The sequence below is a fragment of the Mycteria americana genome, chromosome 1, assembly GCF_035582795.1.
Source record: "Mycteria americana isolate JAX WOST 10 ecotype Jacksonville Zoo and Gardens chromosome 1, USCA_MyAme_1.0, whole genome shotgun sequence".
NCBI classification, from domain to species: domain Eukaryota; kingdom Metazoa; phylum Chordata; class Aves; order Ciconiiformes; family Ciconiidae; genus Mycteria; species Mycteria americana.
Genome location: NC_134365.1, coordinates 128,289,124 through 128,310,452, shown reverse-complemented (window position 1 = coordinate 128,310,452; position 21,329 = coordinate 128,289,124). Strand labels below are relative to the sequence as shown.

Below are 21,329 nucleotides of genomic sequence, written 5' to 3'. Positions count from 1 at the left end.
GCCCCGCGATGAAATTCCCGGGCTCCGTCCTCGTCTCCCTCATCCTCTTCGTGGCCGAGACGGCGGCCGCCCTGTGCCTGAGCGGCGCGTACCGCGCGGCGGGGGACCGCATGTGGCAGTGGCTGACGCTGCTCTTCGCGCTCCTGCCCTGCGCGCTGGTGCAGCTCAGCCTGGTCTTCATCCACCGCGACGTCAGCCGCGACCGTCCGCTGGTGCTGCTGCTGCACCTCCTGCAGCTGGGGCCCCTCGTCAGGTCGGTGAGTCCCGCTCCGCCCCGCCGCCCCTTCCCGCCTCAGCGGGCCGGCCGGGGGCGAGCCCGGGGGGCTCCCACGGGCGTCCGGAGCGCCCCGGCCCCGGCCGCTCTGCCGTGCGGGCGTGTCCGCTGCCGGGCTGCTGCTGCTCTGCGCCGGTGTTAGCCCGATCAGACCCTTCCCTGGCTTACTTCTGAAGCCTGCGGGAGGAATAATTTCCTTTCCGAACGTCCTTAGGCAGAAACACGCGAGGGGCGTGGTGCTTCCCGACCTTCGGTGAGCACTTGGCATTGGAGAAAAGGGGTTAGGCCCCTCCTGAGAGGCAGGTGGCGGGCGGGCTGCGCTCCTGCGGGGCGAGGAGAGGCGAGGAGAGCCCGGCAGAGCCTCCTCCCTCTTTCTGAGGGCGTTTTCCGCGCTTAGTTTCTATCCGTGGGGCTTTTCGCAAATGGTTGTGTCTGTTCACTGCTGGTTTATCCGTAACACGTTGCTCTGAGGTTAGTTCCAAGAGAGAAAGGAAGACTTACTCAGTTGCTAGTTTAAAACAGGGGTAGTACCCATCCCATCTGTGCATCTTGGAAATACTAGTAATGCTTTAGCCTGTCTCTTCTTTCCAAGAGTGGGCTTCTTGCCCCACATTGCTTCAGAGATTTTTCAGCTTCAGTTCAACTTCTGATTGAAAATGTCCTTAGGGAAAAAAAAACCAGATAGATGAAAAGTTACAAAGGTGGCGCAACCTCATGAGAAAATGTTTGCTGGGGGCTTTCATTTTAAATTTACATTCCAATCTTTTCTTTCAAAAGAAAGGGAATTAAATACAGTATCTCTGTAGTAGAGGCAAGGAGAAGTATCCCCAACTTTTTGAAATTCCTGGACAGTGTGGAAAAGGAAGATTTGTTCACACTAATAACGGTGAACAGTTGGGATGTTACAAAACATCTTACACTTCAAAAACATTGTGTTCCTCTATAACCACGGCTGGATTGTTTGTTTGTTGTGTTAATATTTTAAAGAGATTTAAGTTATGGCTTAACAGTTAAGTTCTTGAAGCGCTCTGATTTTCTAAAAGCTCAGAACAAAATACTTCCATATTCTTTGGAAAATAAGAATGGAACCAAAGAGAAAGCAACTATCAAAATAAAAGTGATGTTCATGACTTTTGTCATTCTAAATCAATTTCATGTGGTCAGACAAGGAAAGACTGTCACATTAAGCTGCAAGATGGGAAGAAGCAAGCAAAGGATGTAAGCAACAACAACAAATTGGAGGATTTTCTTTCTAATTATCTGGAAGAGACACAGACTTCTGCTTTGACCTTAACCACCAAGCATGATCTCACTTTCTCTTTCTTTCTCAACATCAAGTTTATCTGTGTACGACACGAGCCTCATCTTGTGCAGAACACGCTTTCTGCTGTGTTGGCAAGCTCCCAGCAGCAGTCGCCACTGTAAAACTTGTGGGCATATGGAAGTCCTCTCTCCTCTCCCCTCTCATGCTGCAGTGTATGAGTGTGTCACCGGCTCTGCGCTTCTGCCTTTCTCAAAGATTTACAAACGTAGTGTTTCCAGGAGGTTTGAAGATGTTCTGGAAGCATTGCAGCATGCCTGTGCCGCAGTCCCCATGGCATCGTTTAGGCAGTACAAAGTGATGCATGTTAACCTTTCTCTAGACCCAGGATAACTGGAATTATAATTACTAATAAAAAGAGGGTAGTACATTCATGCCACCTAAAAAACTTATTCCCTGCTAAGGGCTGGAAGGATTCTACAGATTAAGAGGAAAAGTTTCATAGAAAACAACTTCTCTTTAGATTCAGGGAAATGTATCTATTTGTAGGAGACAGTACAGAAGTGTGGGAAGGCGAAGTGATCAGCCTGAGACAGACGTTAAAGGTCTTTTTTTCTCTTCCTTGCCTTCCTATCCACTGCCGCTAAACATTGTTTTATCTGTCAGAAGAGGAAACCGATCGCTTCCCATCAGGTGTAGATCTGCACTGTAAAAGTTGAAGTGTTTTCAGCATGTGAAATACCTTACCTTTCCCTACTTTGCACAGGAGGCTTTCTATCCTGTGTGGACTGGAATACACACAAGTCTGAGGTGATAGCTAGAAGGCAAAATATTTTTTGGCTCTATTATCACTTCACTGTGGCTTTAACCATTGTAAGCTGAAAAGGACCATTGTCCCTGGAGCCATTTTGTCCCATGCTTTTAGGCAAACCTCTGCTCCTTTGCACCAGAGAGTCCTGCTGCTGTTAGTCATCTGCTTCCCCAATATGAAGCCTCACTTCATCCCCTGTGTTTGGTCTCTCATATCCCACTGGCACAGCCCAGGGCCTTTTAGGGAGTGCTGGGTCAAATTAGGTCAAATAGGACACATAGACAGTAGAGCCGCCCCAGGCTCTGCCTGCTTGCGGCATCAGAATGAAATGTTAAAAAGCCTTTAGGCTGTGTGAGATGGCATGCTTCAACAGAGGGCAGTCTGCTTCAGCTGTCTTTTAAAAAAGCTAACGCTAGCTTTTTAACCATCTCTATTTGGTTTCTGACATGATACAGGATAGTTAGTATTTCTCTGTTCAGACTCAAATACTCAAATATCAGTGCACTCATTTAGAGACAGCCCATGTACGTTGTGTGAGTTTTCTTCAGCATCTTAAAAGATAGACATTTTTCTCCCCTTCCTTTTTCCCTTAAAAAGTTAAGTTTAAATTTTGGGGAATGGTATGGAAATATCTTGGCAGGGAAGGAGGGTATTTAGCTTTACAAGCCAAATGATCTAGCCTATTTTGAATCCTCTGTGTGACAGGGAAGAAAGTACATTCTCTTATAAAACCTTCTTGCATACCACCACCTTCCCCTAACACCCACACTCCACCTGTTCAGGAGGCACTCGCTGTCCTGCTGCTGCCACTGGAAGCACTAAAATTAGGAAGCATCCCTCTTCCTGGAGAGGACTTCTGCTGTACTGGGAGAGTACTGCTAATATACCATTTTTTAATTCCTTCTCCCGCTCCCTAAGAGTTTGTCTATAAATTCAGAGCAATTTGTAGAGTAAAATTCCTACCCACCTTGGTGGCCTGGCTCTGATCCCCAGGATGTAGGCATGCCAGAGGCTGTTCAGAGTTGGCTGGAACAAAGTGACTGCAGGTTTCTGGGCACCATGGGGCATTCCTGCAGCATTTCAGGTTGGTGCCCCTCCTTCTGAGTGCGCTAATTTGTCTGGATGCTTAGAAAATATATTTGGATACTTTCTCTTCTTTTGTAAAAGGTGATTCTTATACCACATAAAGTGTTACACAAAAAAAAGACTTAAAATGATAGCCAATGTCAATGAGAGATTTGATACATTTTTCTTTTCTTCAGAGAAGACCATGATGAGCTTTTTGGCTCATTATCGGCTGCTTCTGAGCCAAGGACTGTCTCTTTGTTCCCTGTTCATTTGGACGGCACCTGTAGCACCGACATTGTCTTGAGGTTTTAGGTGCTGCTACAATTCCAATAAATAATAACTGGATGTATTTTTGCTAGTGTAGTGCTCTGCACTTAGGGATTTGTTCAAAATGCAAATAGCTCTTCATGAAGGGTGCCAGAGAAACCCCTGTTAACTTGCCCTTTTCTATTCTGCAAGCAATGAATAGGTCGGGAGCTGAAGTGAGGAGTGCAGATTTCCAACAAACTGACTTGAACAGTCGGGGCTTACTGTCACGAGCAGGGGGTGTTGGTGGTATTGTACTGTATGTCTGCTGGATGTGGTGGTTCCTTACGATCTGATTTACTGAAGTGGCATATCCAGAAGGGACCGGTGTGAACTTGGCAGTGCTTCTTTCTGACACCAGCTTCATGGAGAGGAAAGCTACGTGACGGCTGGTGTCTTTGAAGCTACCATCCCTAGTGCTCTGTTAGCTGAACGTGGACCTACAGGTTCTTCCTTACCAGGAACATGCAATTAGGAAATGGCTCTGTCTGCAGGATGATGAACTTCTCTTGCGAAAAAAATCGAAAGCCAATATAACAGGCCCCTATATAGAACACTAATGACTGTTTTCATGAGATTTTAATGTTTTTATTATAAACAATAGACTTTCTTCTGTTTAAATGGGCTCAGGCTTTGTTTCTCAAGGCATAAGGAGAAACGATTACATGTGTCTATGTACTGTGTAGGCAGCAGCAAAGCAGACGCAGTAGGAAGTCTGCATCAAACTGCCAGAGGAGCTGCTGATACAGCCAAAGTTAGATTGTGAGCTGCAGGAAGTAAAAAAGCCCCAACAACCAAAAAACGAAAAAAAACCCCAAACCACCTGTAGGCTGAAATTATCAGAGTCCTTAATGTCTTGGGCACCTAATTCTGCAGTTTGGAATCTAATAAGCTATAACGGTGCAGATAACGCTTCAGCCACGTTGTGCAGAAGCATTGTCTCTCATGGGTAGTCTCTTTCCTAGTGACCTGCTTTATAGTTCATAATAGCACAGCTCTAAAAACCTCTCTTCCTTGTAGGACTTCCATTGGCACACCTTACTGTAGGAGATTTCTGCTAGCTCTAAACTTTACAACCGTTGATGCATCTCCCTCTTTTCCAGATGGGAAGAATATGCCTAAACCCTCTTCAGGCTTTTTTTTTTTCTTTATTCTTGAGCAGATGTGTTAGGTGTCCAAGATGCAATGAACAGAAAGTCAGTGCAGATGGAGGGTAGAACAATGAGTGAGGAACAAATCTTTGTCTGACACAGGTAAGTAAATCTACAGGACCGATAAGTCTTTTGCATACACTTCTCTAAAGAAAAGGAATTGCTAAAAATTAAGTTGTCAGAGAAATCTGCTTGTACATTTGCAGTGAGAGTGTGTGGATAGGTCTCTCAAATAGATGTTTGCTCTTGGAGTGCTTGTTGGCTATGGGCAGTTCCCTGTTTTCATTGCCTGCTCCCTCTTCACACCACCATTATTTTGCCCGTATTTAAATCCCACACATCCATGATTAAAAGAGAGAATGAGGTGCTTGCTCTCAGCAGGCATATAAGGATAGGATTATTCCGCCTACTGACTGTGTAGAAGATGAATGTGTTGCTGCTGAATCACTCTTTGTAGGCACCATCAGGGTCCTTGAAAAAGTATAGCTCTTCTTTCTGCCAAGATTTGGCAGCAGAGGAGAAAGCAGTACCATCTTTTTCATACCTTTTAACTTTCACTGTAGAGAGTGGATCTGACGGGGTTTTTTTGTCAAAGTAATTTTAGTTCCTTCAGAGCCCGTACTGCAACTGTCATTGCTTTACATGCAGCGAAACCGGCCAGCTGCATGCCTTCTGCTGTTGATGCCACATGAGGATCTGTTGAAAGGGCCCTAAACATCACTGCATTGCAGGAGATGGATTGTGCACACATTGGGATCTCCCATTCCTGTTCCTCTAGAGCAGAGCAGCAATGAGCAGTGAGCAACTGGGGCTTCTGGGGAATTCCCTGTTCTGTAGTGGAGTTTGTAACTGTGGAGGAAAACTGGCTTGAAGCAATCGCCTTCTTGCATTATCTCTTAGTTGTGTTTCGTGCTAAAAAAGAACAAGCCAGTTCATTTAAAGCCAGCCTTTCTGAATGCATTTCATAGACAAAGTGGTAACATGGCACAGGTATGTGATCTGAATTGATTCTTCATCACTGTTCGGACCCCTTCTCACCTGGATGGTTCTTCAAGTGTCTATGCCCCTCTTACATTTTGTTACTTAAACATTTAGATCGGTGCTCTTTCTTTCTAGTGTATCAGCTGCCAGTCTGCTCCTGCTTGAAGTAGTTGCTTGGGCAGTGGCACCAGCTAGAGTCTTGAGTACATTTGTTATTGGCCCCAGAAGGCACGACCTCCAGAGACACTCTTGCATGGGATGGACAGGGCTCAGAAGAAGATGGGCATCATTACTGATGTAATCTGAGTGCTTGCACATACCATTTTTATTACTCTGTTGTACTGGTAAAAATCCCCTTTGGCCCCAAGGTTTGCTCATCAAGACAATTCATTTCACATTGTGTTTGCCTTTCTATACAGACATAAAATTTCCCATCACAAACAATAAACTGCTACTTAATACCTAACTAGTAAATACAAATCAAATGCTTGCTCCAAAACCCAACATTTTGTTGATTATAATATTTGCTATAGTCAGTAGTCTTATGAACCTTATCATCTCTTTTATGGGATTACTGCATATTTGTTAGATGGGTCCCTAGACTGTATCTACTTCTAATCACACACAGCAAGAGTTCCGAGGCTGATGCTGAGATCTCATTTTCTGTAATAGCTTCAGACTTGCCCTCAGCTCAGGATGAATAGATGGCTGTGAATACTAAGCAAGACAAAAATGTTCTGGGACCTTTCTTTTGGAAGAAAATCAATTTGTTGGTTTCAGAATCTCTATTGGCTTCATAAGCTGTTGGGCTTTATTAATTTTTCACACTTTATTTTTGGCTGAGTGGATTCTTTCACATGGAACAAGACTGGCAGGGACTGAAAAGATTAACAAGGGGAAAATAGAAAGTCACCACTGTGAATGGAGCCTCCAGCTCACCAGGTGCTTCAAATAGCTTTAGTGATAATAGTAGCTGAAGCCTAGTGAATCAAGGATAGTACTACAGGATCCTAAAACTGCTCTCCATCTAGAGCAGGTGAAACTTGCTTTTGTTCCAGTTAGGGGAAAAAATTAAATCAAATTTATTAAAACAAAAATCAGTATGCTTTTATTTGAATTTCTATTAGTGCTGCTTTACAGTTTGGTCTGTGAGCTTTCCCCTAAAAGGCTGTGTTAGACTCTGACTTGGCAATTGTTGAAAAAAATCAAGCTGAGAAGGAAATGGGAATTCAAAGTCTCAGATGAGCACAGCTCCATGCTTTGTGATTGTGAAATACTTTTAAATAGAAGATAAGCCTTATTTGTACATTACAAAAACTCACTGGCCAAATCTGACCTGTTAGAGACTTGGAGACGATGCATTCCAGCAAGTATTACCTACAGAGGCCACCAAGTGGAGGAGAGGAACCCCAGCAGGCGCTATGGAAGGAAAGAAGACAGCTCAGTCCTCATCAGAGGACGATACCTACACAAGAAGAAGATACCATGTGTGTTGGGCCATGGGAGGAGAAGTGACCACAACTGGTGCCACAGGTTGTCCTCGCAGTGGGGGTTTCTCTCCCCTGAGCTTCCCTCTGGGCTGGAAGCCGGCCCTCACCAGTCCTGTGGCTCACACTACAACTGTTTTTCTTCTTGCAGCCTGTACCAGTGTTAGGCATAAAAGAGAAAACAGGTTGTGTCTGCACTGGGTTTGGGCTTCCGGGGGTTTTATTCTTCCGTAGTCAACACCATTTATCCTTTATGGTCCTGCTCTACAGGGACTCCTCCACAGCAGGCCCTGTATTTTTAGGACCCTATGCAATGTGACAGAAATAGTCTTTCTTTCCTCCCCCTGTCCCCTCAGCTTGTGACTTCATCTGTACCTCAATAGATCCTTGCTTGTTATTACTTCCCAGACAAGGTTGACTGTTCCCCTGTGTTTTGGGTCCTGCTTGATGCCCAAGCCCACCCTTGACACCTTCATACCCAAGCAACTCTGTTAGAATAGGATTTCTAAAGCTTTTGCCAAACTAAAAATAAGCATTGGAAGGAAGTTTCAGAAACTTTCCTTTCATAAATGTGTCTGAGGCTGTATTATGTTCTTTAATACTCAAGGAGCCAACTTGTCCTCGTTGCTACAGCATTTGCTGCTGCCAACCCCTTTAGCCCTTTCCCATTCCCTCCCAAATGTATGGATTATTCTCTGTGCATGGGTAGAGGCAGCGTGTATTACAATAATATGTAATTTATGAATAGAAATGTATGTGCTGGCACCACTTCTTTCTTTGAAAGTTAGTCTGTGGTAAGTTAGACCTACATAAAAAAGAGGGTTTGGTTCACCTGTGTTTAAAATACAAAGAGCTGCAGCAACTGGAAATACTGTATCTTCTTATTTAGAATATTTTTGCAAGATTTTGTTTAATATTCCTTAAACAGTGCAATAAATGTAAGTAACCGTAAGGAGTAAAGCTCCTATTTCTTTGTCTTTTTAAAAAATGTTAATATCCAGAGTTGTGAGGCTCTAAACCGCTTGTTCTCATTATTGCTGCTATGGCTTGTTACTTGTGTTTTGGGACCATTGCTTGGTCTAGAGTCCAACTGTTTGAGGTGTGTGCACCCACTTGTACCTTGAGCTTCCCTCCAATGTCTTGAGATTGATTGTTTAAGGCAAAGGTATGAGAAGTGGCTTTATTGCCATGTCACAGATGTACAGATAACACCAAGAGAAAGACATGAGAATCTGAAGAAACACTTCCAACTTGGGTCCTCGGTTGGGAGCCTATGAACATTGTAGTGGATGAGTAGTTTAAGGACTTCAGTAGGACAGCAGAGAGCAAGGGCAGCTCATGGGAAACAATTAAACTGCCTCCTGTGTCTGAGTACTACAAGCAGCCCAAAAGGCACTGCCAGACTCTTGCCCTCTAGTCACATGTAGTTCATGTTGTAAAGGGTGAAATCTGTCATATTCTAAATTTACTAAGAGGAGAAAATGTATGGGCTTTGCTCTGTGAACAAATGACTTAGTATGTGATGGCTTAAAATACTAAGGAGTGGGAAGACCTATGCTTTTCTTTCATTTTTTTTCTGTTACTCTACTGATTTTCTTGTAGGTGTGTGGAAGTCTTTTACATTTACTTCCGTGCTGGCAGAGTTGAAGAACCCTATGTCAGCATCACGAAGAAGAAGCAGATGCCCAAGGATGGGTACTCAGAAGAAATTGAGAAGGAAGTCGGCCAGGCTGAAGGCAAGCTGTGTACACACAGGTCTGCGTTCAGCAGGGCGTCTGTGATCCAGGCGTTCCTCGGCTCAGCACCCCAGCTCACGCTCCAGCTCTACATCTGTGTCCTGCAGCAGGAGATCACGGCTGCCAGAAGTAGGTAGAGTTGTTGTTATCACCTCCATATTTTGGTGGGAGGGAGAGGAGAAGGATCAGCAGTCAGGTGTAGCTGCCCTGGGCAAGAACCAAACATATTGCAGTGGGTTTCATTTCCCTGACAGCTTTTAATGGTGATGTTGCTCTCAAGTTTATCTATACCATCATGCTTCCTGTAGCATACTTGGGTTGCTATAAAAACATTAATTTGATAAGTGGCCATTATGGCATGAAAGGAAGGCAGCTGGAAGGACTAAGCTGTCTTCATGAAGAGGAAAAAACAATTTACCTCTGTTCCATTTTGGTTTTTGAGCAAACTTTCTGGAAAATTCCTTGGGGTGCAGTGCAGAGCGTGTTTTGCCATGCTGCATTAAGGAAGGCGTACTTTCAGGAATGCAGTTTCAAATATGGACTGAGGATATGAACTGTCTTTACTTGTGCCAGACTCTGAATTTGGAATCAAAAGGCAGGACTCAATAAGCTGGTATGCAAATGTGGCTATCTCATCTCTGGACCCAAGCTGTTAAGCCTTCACCAAGCAGTGATGCACCACATGGACTCACCAGCACACATCTCTCTTACCGTGGGACTCTGCATCTTGCTCTATGATGTGCTCCAGCTCCTTGGAAAAAAAAAAAAAGGTCTCGATTTGGTGGCTGGCTGCTAAATGAACTCCAGCTGATCATAGGACAACCAGCTTTTTGGTGTAAGAAAGGACTTTGGCACCTGTGTGAACTGGAGGTGTGTTTCCACTGAAATACCAAATAGCTCTTGTTATACCTCCGGGGCCCTGAGAGGCCAGGGATCTTTACCAGATTCACAGCTAGGGAGGCTGAGGCTAGAGTGACACGTTATGAATCTGAATACTTTCTTCAGTTCTGGTGCCTTGGTTGGCAGTGTACCAAGGTAAGGAACTAAGATTTTTGGAGGAGCCTTTATAGTAACATCAGGATTCTCCCCTCAACTTGAGGAATGGAAAACTTTAGCATGCCAAAGGGCGAGTCAGCACATAAGGATATTACAACAGGTTAAGGTCTTTATACAAAAGTACTTGTTTAAGGTCATAGCAGTAGTTAGTTGAAGGACATTGCTCCTGGCAGTTTCCGAGTACTTCACAGCTAAGGTAGGCTCTTTCAATAACCATGGCACCTGTGACATGGGATGCGAACAAAGCAGGTAAATCCTTTGCTGAGCAGTGCAATTAGCAAAATTTCCAATCACTTCACTGCAGATGGTACTTGCTTGAGAAAGGTCACCTTTTTATTGTATTTCTTGTATTACTGGTGTTGACCTTACTGGTCAAGGAGAAGCACTGTGTTCCAGATGGTTACGGAATTGCATATTTAATAATGATTCATAACTCCCTATTACTTCTGACTTTTACCAGTCACTGCTGAGAGAAATTCTGAATCACAGACTGATAAGTGACCTTCTGTGGGTGAAGTTAAACAACCAGAGATAAGCTGGTTCACCATGGAGTTCAGCGAACCCACCAGAAAATGCAGTAGTCCTCTTGTGTCTCCCAGAAGCCATCTCCATACCAGGTGTAATTCTAAAATATAGAAATGAAAAGAAAAAAAAAGTGGGTTTTTTCTTTAATCAGTTATTTAGGAACAATGGTAATGTCTATTAGAGCTCATTTATCAGAAAAACAAGAGTCCTAACCATATTCCTCTTGTGTGTATTTTACGTTCTGAAATACTGAAACTTTCTGCGGTCTCTTTAGTCAGCTTATTTCTGCAGTAATACCTTTTGTCCACCAGCATTATTCAGCCTCCAGAGTAAACGGGAATGATGTATAGCACAGTTTCAGCTTGTTGTTTGTTATGTGTACACGGGGATTCTCATGTATAGGGACATGACTTAACTTTTTGATCTTGCAGCATAGTCAAAGTAATTTAACAGCCAGTGCAACTCTTCTTCCACAGTTCAGATGTCTTCAACTTGCCTGTTCTTCGACACCGGTCCTCCAAACTGCACACTCTTTTCCATTTGTCTCTGTTACAGCTATCACTCTCTTCTCCTTGTATGTTGATTTCCACATTCTTTGTCTTGTCTCCTCATCAGTCTCATACTTTTCTGGATTCCTACACTACCATCTGTTATTCTGTCTAAATTCTGCTTGGTCAGTAGTAATGAGGTCAGTATCACCTGTGAACATAAAGCTGTTGTTTACTATCATGCTACATAGCATGGTTTGTCCCTTTCAGATCTGTTTGAAACTGATTATTGCTTCCAGTATTGAATTGAACAGTTCTGAAAAAAGCCTGCATCCTTGCCTAGCCCTTTGTCAAACAGAGCCATGCTGCATTTTTCTTGTGTATTTCATGGCATTCATTAATTTGTCTGGATGTTTTCTTTTGGATGATCGGATTCTTGCCAGTGTCTGGCATTCTCCAAAATTGTCATTTCACTGTCTGCCAAGAATATAAGATCAAGAGAACTAAAGAGAGTTGCAAAACCAGGACAAAGCCTCTAGCTTAGTGATGAAAGACATAAAGCTTCTGTGACTGTTTAGCATGAAATGCATAGACATGTTGTTGGATTAAATGCAGCATTGGAAACCCACGTGTAATAGCCTAATCTGAGTCCTAGTTCTAGACATCCAGCTTTCTTCGGTTACAGCGTAACTGGAAAGAAGTTCCTAACTTGTTACTGTATGAAAGGCCCAGTCTGACTTTGTAATTGCACTCCCAGAACAGAGGCCGAGGTCTCTCTTGTATATTTGGGCTTCACCCTGTACTAAATGCTTCAGCATCTGTCAGTATCATGCGTTGCCTTAGAGCCAGCTGGTAACCTTGCTTCAAAGAGGTGGCTGACATCAGGCTCAGGTCCACTTACACGCTGTAAATCCAAAATTTCAGGTTCTGTTTTGCAGTTCTTCATCTGTACAGAGGGGGGAGTAGCATCCCTGTGCCTTGTGGAGTACTGTGGCAGCCTGAGAGCAACTTGATACTCTTATGACTGAACTGAATAATTACCGAAGACCGTGTGTGTATGAACAGCCCTGGGCAGGGGGAGGAGGGAGAGACACCTGTGACTGTTAAGTGCCTTTTTTTTCTTTCTAGCTACTTGGAAAAGTAACAAATGGAGACCAAAATAGCAGGCAGGGTTAGAGTAAGAACCTGGAATTGTATACAAGGAATGGCTTTTTTGGCATTACAGCCTGCTGGGAATCCCCATAAGTGCCATGAAGACAACTACATCTGCACTACTCTGATGCAATGTCTTTAACTTCTGCTAAGCTGAAGGTCCTGATTTGTGTTTTCTCTTTGTAGGTATTTTTATGGTCCTTTCTCTCCTGTCAATTGTATATGGCGCCTTACGTTGCAACATCCTGGCTATTAAGATTAAGTATGATGATTATGATGTCAGCGTGAAACCAGCCGCCTACCTCTGCATATTCATGTGGAGAAGCTTTGAGATTGCTACACGGGTTACGGTGTTGGTCCTTTTCAGTTCAGTCCTTCAAATCTGGACTCTCCCCGTTGTGCTAGTGAATTTCTTTGTTTTTTTCTTCTACCCATGGATTCTCTTCTGGCAAAGCAAGTCCCCGTTTCCCGAGAACATAGAGAAGGCATTGAGCAGGGTTGGCACTACCATCGTCTTGTGTCTTCTCACCTTCTTGTATGCTGGCATTAACATGTTCTGCTGGTCAGCAGTGCAGGTGAAGCTCAATGATCCTGACTTAATTAACAAATCCCAAAATTGGTACCGACTGACTGTGTATTACATGCTGCGATTCATTGAGAATGCATTCCTCCTGCTGATGTGGTACATCTATAAAACCGATGTCTACCTGTATGTCTGCGCCCCGTTGTTGGTCTTGCAGCTCCTGATAGGTTACTGCATGGCTGTCCTCTTCATGTTGGTGTTCTACCAGTTCTGCCACCCGTGCAAAAAGCTTTTCTCATCCAGCATTTCTGAAGGTTTGCTGTCCTGTTTCAAGTTCCTCTGCTTTATTTGCAAGCCTCCCAAATCCACCGTACTGATGGATAAGGCAGAGGTGAAATCTGAAAATACTGATGAAGCATGGAGCAGTAGCAAGACAATAGATTCTCAAAAGGCAAATCCTCATCAAAGTGTTTCTTCCAATGCCTAGTAAAACTGGAAGCAAGTAGGTGCCTTTGGAAAGTGGCAGATCACCTGCTGGGAACATTGTGTATCACGGATATTGTGTCTTGCGGATGGGATTTCTTTATTGCAGGTGTAGCACTGCATGACAGCTGACAAGCCTACCTTTGTGGACAACTTAGTGTATGAGTATGTGTATCTCTGTGTGTTTGTGTATGGACATAGAGAGCAATCATTGTTTGTAGACTTCTGTTTCAGAGGTTTTTGCACACAGGTTTATTATCACGTGCTTATTTTGAAATCATTATAGGAGACATCCTTCAAAAACTGGCCCGATGCTCACCTTACTCAGGAATTCTGAGGATGGAAGGAAATGCATTTTATTTCAGATAGGATGTCATTATGGCATGCCAACCCTAGCATGGAAACAGAGCATAGTCCTTGATTGTATATTGACTGTAGCTGTGGTCTGCTTTGATCAAATTGCAGACTTTTTTACACTCTAATCAGTGTAATAAGATCATACTTCTCTCTGTGGTATAAGAATTGGACTTCTACAATGCACTGTAGTCTAGGTTGCCAAGAAACAGCCAATTAGCCAGCACTAATACCGAAATGTGACTGTTACTGAGAATGGACAGAGGGGTTATTGGCTTTGCACTGTTTTACTCTTCATATTTGCTGTTTGTTAGTAAGGGAATTCAATTTAAAACACATTAATTGTGATGTTCTGGAATAGCTAATTTTTCTGACATTATCATTTATCTAATACTTTGTTTGTGATGTTCTGGTATTAGGGTGGCGCTTACTTTATATAACTTTAAATATCTAAAAGTTGGGCAGATAGTGTGAACTAGTCATGTAGGTGCTCTCCAGAGCACATCTCCAGGGAGTAATTCAACCCATCTTTTAAAATGTCCTCTGAGGCAGGGAATATGAATCATTCTCTGGAGACCTATTACTCAGTGTTAACCAGATGCCTTGACAATTAGTTTTAACTATATGTCTCCCTTTTAGATGGCTGAAGTTGAGACAACCACTACCCTGATTTTCAGGGGGTTGGTAGTACACCAAGCAGGCAACTCAGTGACTTGTTCTATGGGGACAGAAGACACCGAGTCCTTCTTTTTGAGGCTGTGATATGTTATGGTTAGTTTAATATCAGTAGTTCAAAACCTTCTGACTTCTTTACCTCAGAAGTATCACAGCTTGAAATCCAAAAGAGGAAATGGAAGTTGTTGACTTTTTCTTCTATGCACTATATCACCACAAATAAAAGTGTTTCTGTATTTTGCAAGTTGCTGAGAAAGCTTTAGCAGATGAACACCCAAGAATTTAGTGGAAATACACAAAACCAACTATTTTCAAAAATGAAGTGAAAACTTTTTGCACTTTGTTTGCTTAGCACCTTGCATTTCTTTTGAGTATTACACATTATGGCTGCTAGTGGAAACAAATAATTCATGACCTGAAGCATCTCCTAGTATCCTAAGCTTAGCTACCATCCTATCATCATGGAGGATGTGAAGTTCTTCAGTAGGGATGACATCAGCATCATTGTATTAGAAGCATCTCAAGCTTGGGTCTGAGGTCATTTATAATGAAATATGTCACATGCAATGCTGCAAAGAGCTAAGCTGGTTTTATTTTTTTCTTTATTGCACTGTAAATTAATGTCTTCATACTTCAGTTTTATAATGGAGTTATGGTTCTTATTTTGCTTAATATGTGTCTGTGTGTGGTATGTGTATGTAGATCTCATTAAATTATTGGTGGGTGGTAATGGGAATTTTTGGCCTGAGCTTGCCATAGGAATGTACCTCACGTATCTGGGGAATGCACCAAACATCCGAGTTCTAATTTCTCTCTCTGAGGAGCATAGAATAGTGAAGTGACTCCTTGAAGAGGAGTCACTGTATGTAGGAGTCACTGTATGCATCTGTATGTAGAAGTACAGTATGGTATTTCTCTGTACTTTTCTAGATGTAGAAGAGTATTTCAGATTTTTTTTTTTCCCCAGAAGTGAGTTAAAGGAGCAAGTGAGAATGTAACCCTTGCTTCCAAACCTGCAGAGTTCAACACACAGGGCCAAATTTTCAGGTGTTCTTAACTAAAACTAAGTATCTGACTTTATAGTTGGATACTCATCAATAATCAGGGAATTATGGTTGTTGCCTATCTACAGAGGTACCTAGGTCTGAAATGTTAGTCTTTGGGAAAAAAAAAAAAAAAGTGGCTTCATATGTAGAAGTACTTCATATCTAAAAAGAGAGCTCTCAAATCCTTAAAGCAGACTTTGGACACTGTAAGTGATGGTGCAGTTGTGATTTTGCCACTTGGAAACAGTAGAAGCTTCACAAACCTCAGCCAGTGAAACGCCTGTGCTACAGTGAAGTCAACAGTAGAAGAGTTTACGCAGCCAGGAGTCCAGTATGTATACATAGTACCATTTAACCTCACATATCGATGATGAAGACTACTGTATATGCATATTTTTAGAGAGTGTGCCATATTACTTCCTATTTTTATACCAGTCTCCTGAAGTGCATGCATAGGGAACTGAATATTTAAATCACTGTTATGAGGGGGGGGGGGGGGGGGGGGGGAGCAAAGGAAGATTTGTATGGGTTATACTACTGTCATGGTTTTGCCTCAGTTGTGCAGACTAACCAAATACGGTTTAAACACTCCATCAACATGAGGGCCGTTGTTTTTGCGGTGCCTCATGTCACCACAGCGTGGAGTGCCCATTAACGAACAGTATTGCTGCTGTATGTATGTTTCGAGCTAGCTGTGCTGGCATTGCTGGTAGAAAGAAGGTGTGAAAGGGAGTCATAGAGGCAAAGATGCTCTGTTAAGACTAGTGTTTTAAAGGACAAGCTTATTTTTCTGAAGTGTGCTATAATGCTAGGAGAGGCAGTTTTTCCCAGGATAATGACAGTTTAGACAGTGTTGTTATCAATACAGCCAGTGGCTGCACTGAGAGGGGCATAGTATTAACTACAAAGGATGTATGTGTATGAATGACTGGTCTCTTGCTGCAAGTTTACTGTAGTTTTACTCTCCTCTATGAATGTCTTCAACAGGAGGGTATAGGGCTACCGTTAAAAACTGTACTCACTTGAGTAGTCCAGAGTCACGCAAAGGTTTGCTCAATGAGGATTATTCACCTGTATAAGAGTATGTAAGATCTGATACATAGGTTTTCTTTTATACTTGTAAAGCAACATAAATTAAAATGTTGAAACACTCCCTGAAATTGTGTTGGTATCAGTTCTTAGTCCGCTGCTGTCAGAAATCCAAGGTAAAGGTTATATAGCATGCTGTCGTCTGTTACCAGACAGTAGAAGAAATGTCTTCAGGCAGACCTGACAGAAGAATAATCTGTGATTGATTTGGGAGTTCCTTACCTCCAACCAGTGGTGCTTCCAATTCTGTGTAGCTGGTTGGGGTCTCAGCAGAAAATTTTGTAGGAGGCAGGCAGTTTAAGAGACCAGTGTTATACGAAACGATATCAGTATAGGTTATTTATTGTTAAGATGAGAATATTTAGTTGGTTTACATTGGGAATTGGAAAGAAATCATTACCTTAAAAAGGATCTGGTAAGTTTTTACTGCACACTTGTTTCATGCTCATCTGGATTTACTACCTGCTTATCTCTGACCTTGGGAATAGCCAACAAAATCCATGCTGAGGGCTATTGTGGAGGTACATGAATGCATAAAAACTTTGTAACATGTTTAAGTGTTTGTAAATGTATATATATATATATATAAAATATACATGTGTATTTTATAAATAGAGGTGTAAATAGATACATTGTAACAAGTCGTACTGTGTGCACATCACTCCAATGAGGAACAATGAGAAAGGATTTTAGAAGTCCTGGTGGTGATGGACACCACTATCTGGTAGTAAGAGCTGCACTCCCTAAAATGTAGAAAGTAATTTATCCTTTCTTACAGATAATATTTTTAGTCTTGAGGGATGATTTTTAAATGAGTATCCAGCTTTTTTTTTTAATCAAATGCAGATTAAAACCTAAATGAAAAATTTCAGATTCAGACACAATGTTGATAACTTCTGGGATTTTTCTCACAAGTTTCTTGATAGTATCTGCCTTCAGATTTGAGAGAATCTCTGCTTTTTGTTTTCAACATGGTTTCTTAAAGAAAAGAAGCTTATGTGACCACACTGTGTTTCTGTTTTAGAATAACTAAATTTTTCTGAGGGCCGAAATCTGAGGGAAAAAAACAGGTTTATACAAGCTTTGTGAAGACTATCAACTTCCAGGAGGAAAAGATGGGAATTGATAAAATGATTCTACTGATAAGAAAGGTTTCAGCATGAGCTATCTGCTTTGACCTTCTTGCTGACCACTTAGCAAGCCAAGCAGTCAGCATGCTTTAGGTGTGATAAACCTGTGTATCTCAACGATCTGCATACCTGCTACCTCTTGCCCGGAGTGTGAAAGAGGACGAGAAGTTGTGGGGATGAACAGATGCAGAGGAAAAGAGGAGGAGGACATCACAAAGTCATGGGAGGTAATAGGAATCACTTCAGTTCAAAGGATGCGGTATGGTCTCTATAGGAAATTATACTTTGTTGCTGTTCCATTGATTGCAGAACAACTTCTTTAAAGTAAGATTCTAATGAAAGACAGGGTTTTGTTAGACTTGAAAAATGTCTGACAACTAAAATGAACCCTTCTTTAAAAGAAAAAAAAATATTATTTGCAAGCCAATCTGGTGACACTTGCAGCCTGACTCAGAATTGGTGAATACTTGGGGTTGGTACACTGTAATCTAATTTAAGAAAAACTTCAAAAATGGGGGGATTTTTTTTTTAATTCTCCAGTAGTTCCTAGATTTTTTTTTTCCCCATAGCAGCTGATAATATCTAGTCTAAAACAATAAATCATTTTCTGTTACTTTCTCTTATTTGAAGGGCTTATGTACCAAAGAAAACAGTATTTTGAATGGAGATATTTGCAAGCCAAACGTCATAGTGGTTATTTATAATCCTGTATTTTAAAATCATCACTCAGGAATAGTCACAGAAACATGAATATATAGTAATTTGGCAGAGATGGGAAGTTTGATTCACTGGAGACAGAAGACTTGAAAACTAAGAAGTGTTAAGGATTATGTAATTTCTTACTGACCAAGAAAAATAAGTATAATAAAACTGTTAGATCTCTTGGGTTCACCCCAAGACTAAAGTAAAAATGAAAGGTAAGTGCTTCAAAATGCAAGTTTACTGAATCTCTCCCTTGAATGAATGACAACTTTATATCCTGGAAAAAAAGAACAGTTTTGTCCTTTTCTGTATTTCTCACAGTTATAAGGAAAATCTCTTGGCACTGAACTTAAGTTTTACGGAAATTATGAGTGTCTGTATTCAGGTATGAAAATCTCGTGTTTCAGGTGTGAAATTCAGATGTGAATGCTGCTGTGTGTAAAGTTAGTCTGTGACCAGAAGCCTTTAATGGGTAAACACATCTAAGCAGGGGATAGATGCTAATTAGTTGGATGTTGCTTACCCAGATTCTCCTGGAATGACAGCACAGCTGTAACTTTTTGGCCCTGAAGGTGAGACCTGATTTAATTAACTAGAAACGGCCTGTCTTAAAACACATGTTCTGTGCCTTCACGTTCATAATTGTTTAAGTTTCTATTTTGACAGAGCAAACAAAGTGACAGTGAATAAATGTTACAGAGACTAACTTCTGAAATTTCTTTCATCAGCTATTCTTTTCATCTGATTAATGTGCTCTGTCAGTACGGAGCTTTAATCAGCCACAGCTACCTTCAGGAAAATGATCAGGGATGGATTCAGATGGAGAGCAATGCCAGAGGTAGTCAAGGTGAAGATTAATTCATATCTGGCTTCTAGAGTGGGAGCTAAATATCAAAACAGCAGCACAGCACCTTACAGACAAGGTACCAGTGTTGCATTTCATTGTCTTTATGCATGGGTTTGCAGTTCTTGTAAATCTGTGTTGCAAGAACAGCTGAATTGCAACAAAGCAATTGCAAGCACCTCTCTTTTCTGTTAGCAGAAAAAGAAAAGAGAGGTGCTTGCAATTGCTTTGGTTTTGCAGTTGGTGGCCCTCAGAACACCAATTATGTTCTTCAGAATACATGTCCTAGCTGCTTCTCCTTCCTCTCTGCTGCTTCATGGTGGTCATTTTAAATAGAACTGGAGAAACAAGGCACAGTGAAACACTCAGCTGCGTTTTTCCAGTAGGGCTGCTCTTTAGAGCCAAAGTTGCACGGCCATGAAAAGGGCTGAACTCATGGAGTGTGTCAGCTGTTCATTGCCACATTGCAAATGTTAGTAACAGTGGGCAGTACAGTAACTCAAAAATATGCAGGTGTCATTAAAAAAAAATTAGAATGGAAAGGGTATTTTCAAAAACGAGTAGCATCAACTTTGGACCTACAAGGAAAGCAAGGGAGCCTCACAACCGCAGAGTAATTAGGTGTTTCTTAAACATTTTTTTCCATTGCATTTGTGGATTATTGTGGGCTTCCCCTCCTCCTCTTATTTTTTAAGCAACAAGGAGAAAAAAGACCAAACATGAGAAAAATAAATATTTTATGAAAATAATAAAATGTCTTTGCAAACCTACAGAAAAGTATGGGGCAACTCAGAAATGTGCACCTAGATTTATCCTCTGGTGTTCTCTAAGGTGCATGGTGCAAGCCCCAGTAAGGAGTCCAGGTACAGCCAGGCACTGTACCCAGCCTCAGAAACTGAGAGGGTCTCCCTGGCCTCGACATAGCCTAATTTTTTAAAAATTTATCTATCTTTGTTTGTCTGGTTTAATACCAGCGTAGTCTTAATTATACACATTGTGTTGCAGTACACACGTTAGTTTTGATTCTGCATCTCAGCACAAATAGGTAATTTCCATGCTAATGGTCAGAACAGACATACTACCACTGACATAATACATGCAGTTTGCTTAGCTGATTCCACTTTCCTTATGCATGTAAAGAAAAACAATGACCTGTGCAATATATCAGAGAGTTTGTAACACCGTGTGGTAGCTGGCTGGTTCCTGCTTGGATCATGTTTTCTTCACCAGCTGACAAGATGTGATGCCCTGAAAAATCAGTGTCTGTTCTTTACAGAAGATAAAATATAATAGATTGGAGAAACCTAAGGTATTGCACGTGCTAAGTCTTGTTCGTGGTGATTTGGCTGTGTACATCAGAAATGAACCAAACTACAGTAAGAGGAAAGTGAAAACATCGCAGGGGAGACAGGTTATCAGGTGGGAACAGGCAAGGAATGTAGTAAGTGAAAAATTACTTCTGCCTCGTCATGAAATATGAACTCAGTAATGATGTTGATGTTGTGCCGTAAAGATTGATGGTAAGGCGAATTCAGGGAAGGCTAAAGAGTGTGGTACCATTAGCTTATCAAATGACTCAACTGCCAATTACACCTGACTCTTCAGCATAATCCACCGTTGGTGCAAAATGAAATGGAAGCCCCCAAGGGCCCCAAGCAGGAATCCATTAGTGAACACCTATAAATCACTTGTCCTACAGCAATCAAGGGCTTATGTGTTTGAGCTGCTATCTTAATAAACCATACATCACTGTTCTTTCCAGGGTATAACAGCAAATGAGCAGTTGTCTCTTAAAGCAAGAAAAAGAAAAAAAAAATTGGCAAGGGAGACGGAAGATTTACTAATGGGAGATCTAAAATTAAAAAACACAAACTGTCTATGGTCTTGAGCATATCACTCATTCACAAGAAATTCCAGTGTACTAGAAAACTAAATGCAATGTTAGCATGTGTAAGGGCATATTTGTATGGAAAAAAACATTGGCAAAGGATTGGAGTATGATTTGGCAGACCCTCCCCGCCAGGTAGCAAAAGTCTCAGTAAGGTGGGGTGGTGTCCCAGAATACAAAAGAAAGTGTCGTAGGTCACTGTAATTAGCAGTCAAAAGCTCTGGTTTTGATCAAGGTGGACACAGCTCCTTTAGCTTTAGCAGAAAACTATGCAAGAGCGGGATCTCTAAGCCCAACTG

General features: G+C 41.8%; 2 protein-coding genes across 2 annotated transcripts in view; both read left to right on the top strand.

Annotated features, from left to right (window-relative positions):
- The first annotated feature begins 8 nt into the window (after positions 1–8).
- On the top strand, positions 9–15,146 carry XK (X-linked Kx blood group antigen, Kell and VPS13A binding protein). Its single transcript, XM_075520562.1, has 3 exons — positions 9–253; positions 8,942–9,204; positions 12,483–15,146. Exons 1-3 carry the CDS (start codon positions 9–11, stop codon positions 13,304–13,306), a joined length of 1,332 nt encoding a protein of 443 aa, XP_075376677.1. The 3' UTR covers positions 13,307–15,146.
- CYBB (cytochrome b-245 beta chain) overlaps positions 9,070–21,329 on the top strand; it is a 41,624-nt gene continuing 29,364 nt past the window's right edge. Inside the window, exon 1 of the mRNA XM_075520545.1 lies at positions 9,070–9,204. The gene's annotated coding sequence lies outside the window, so the exon portion shown is untranslated. The remainder of the gene's footprint in view (positions 9,205–21,329) is intronic.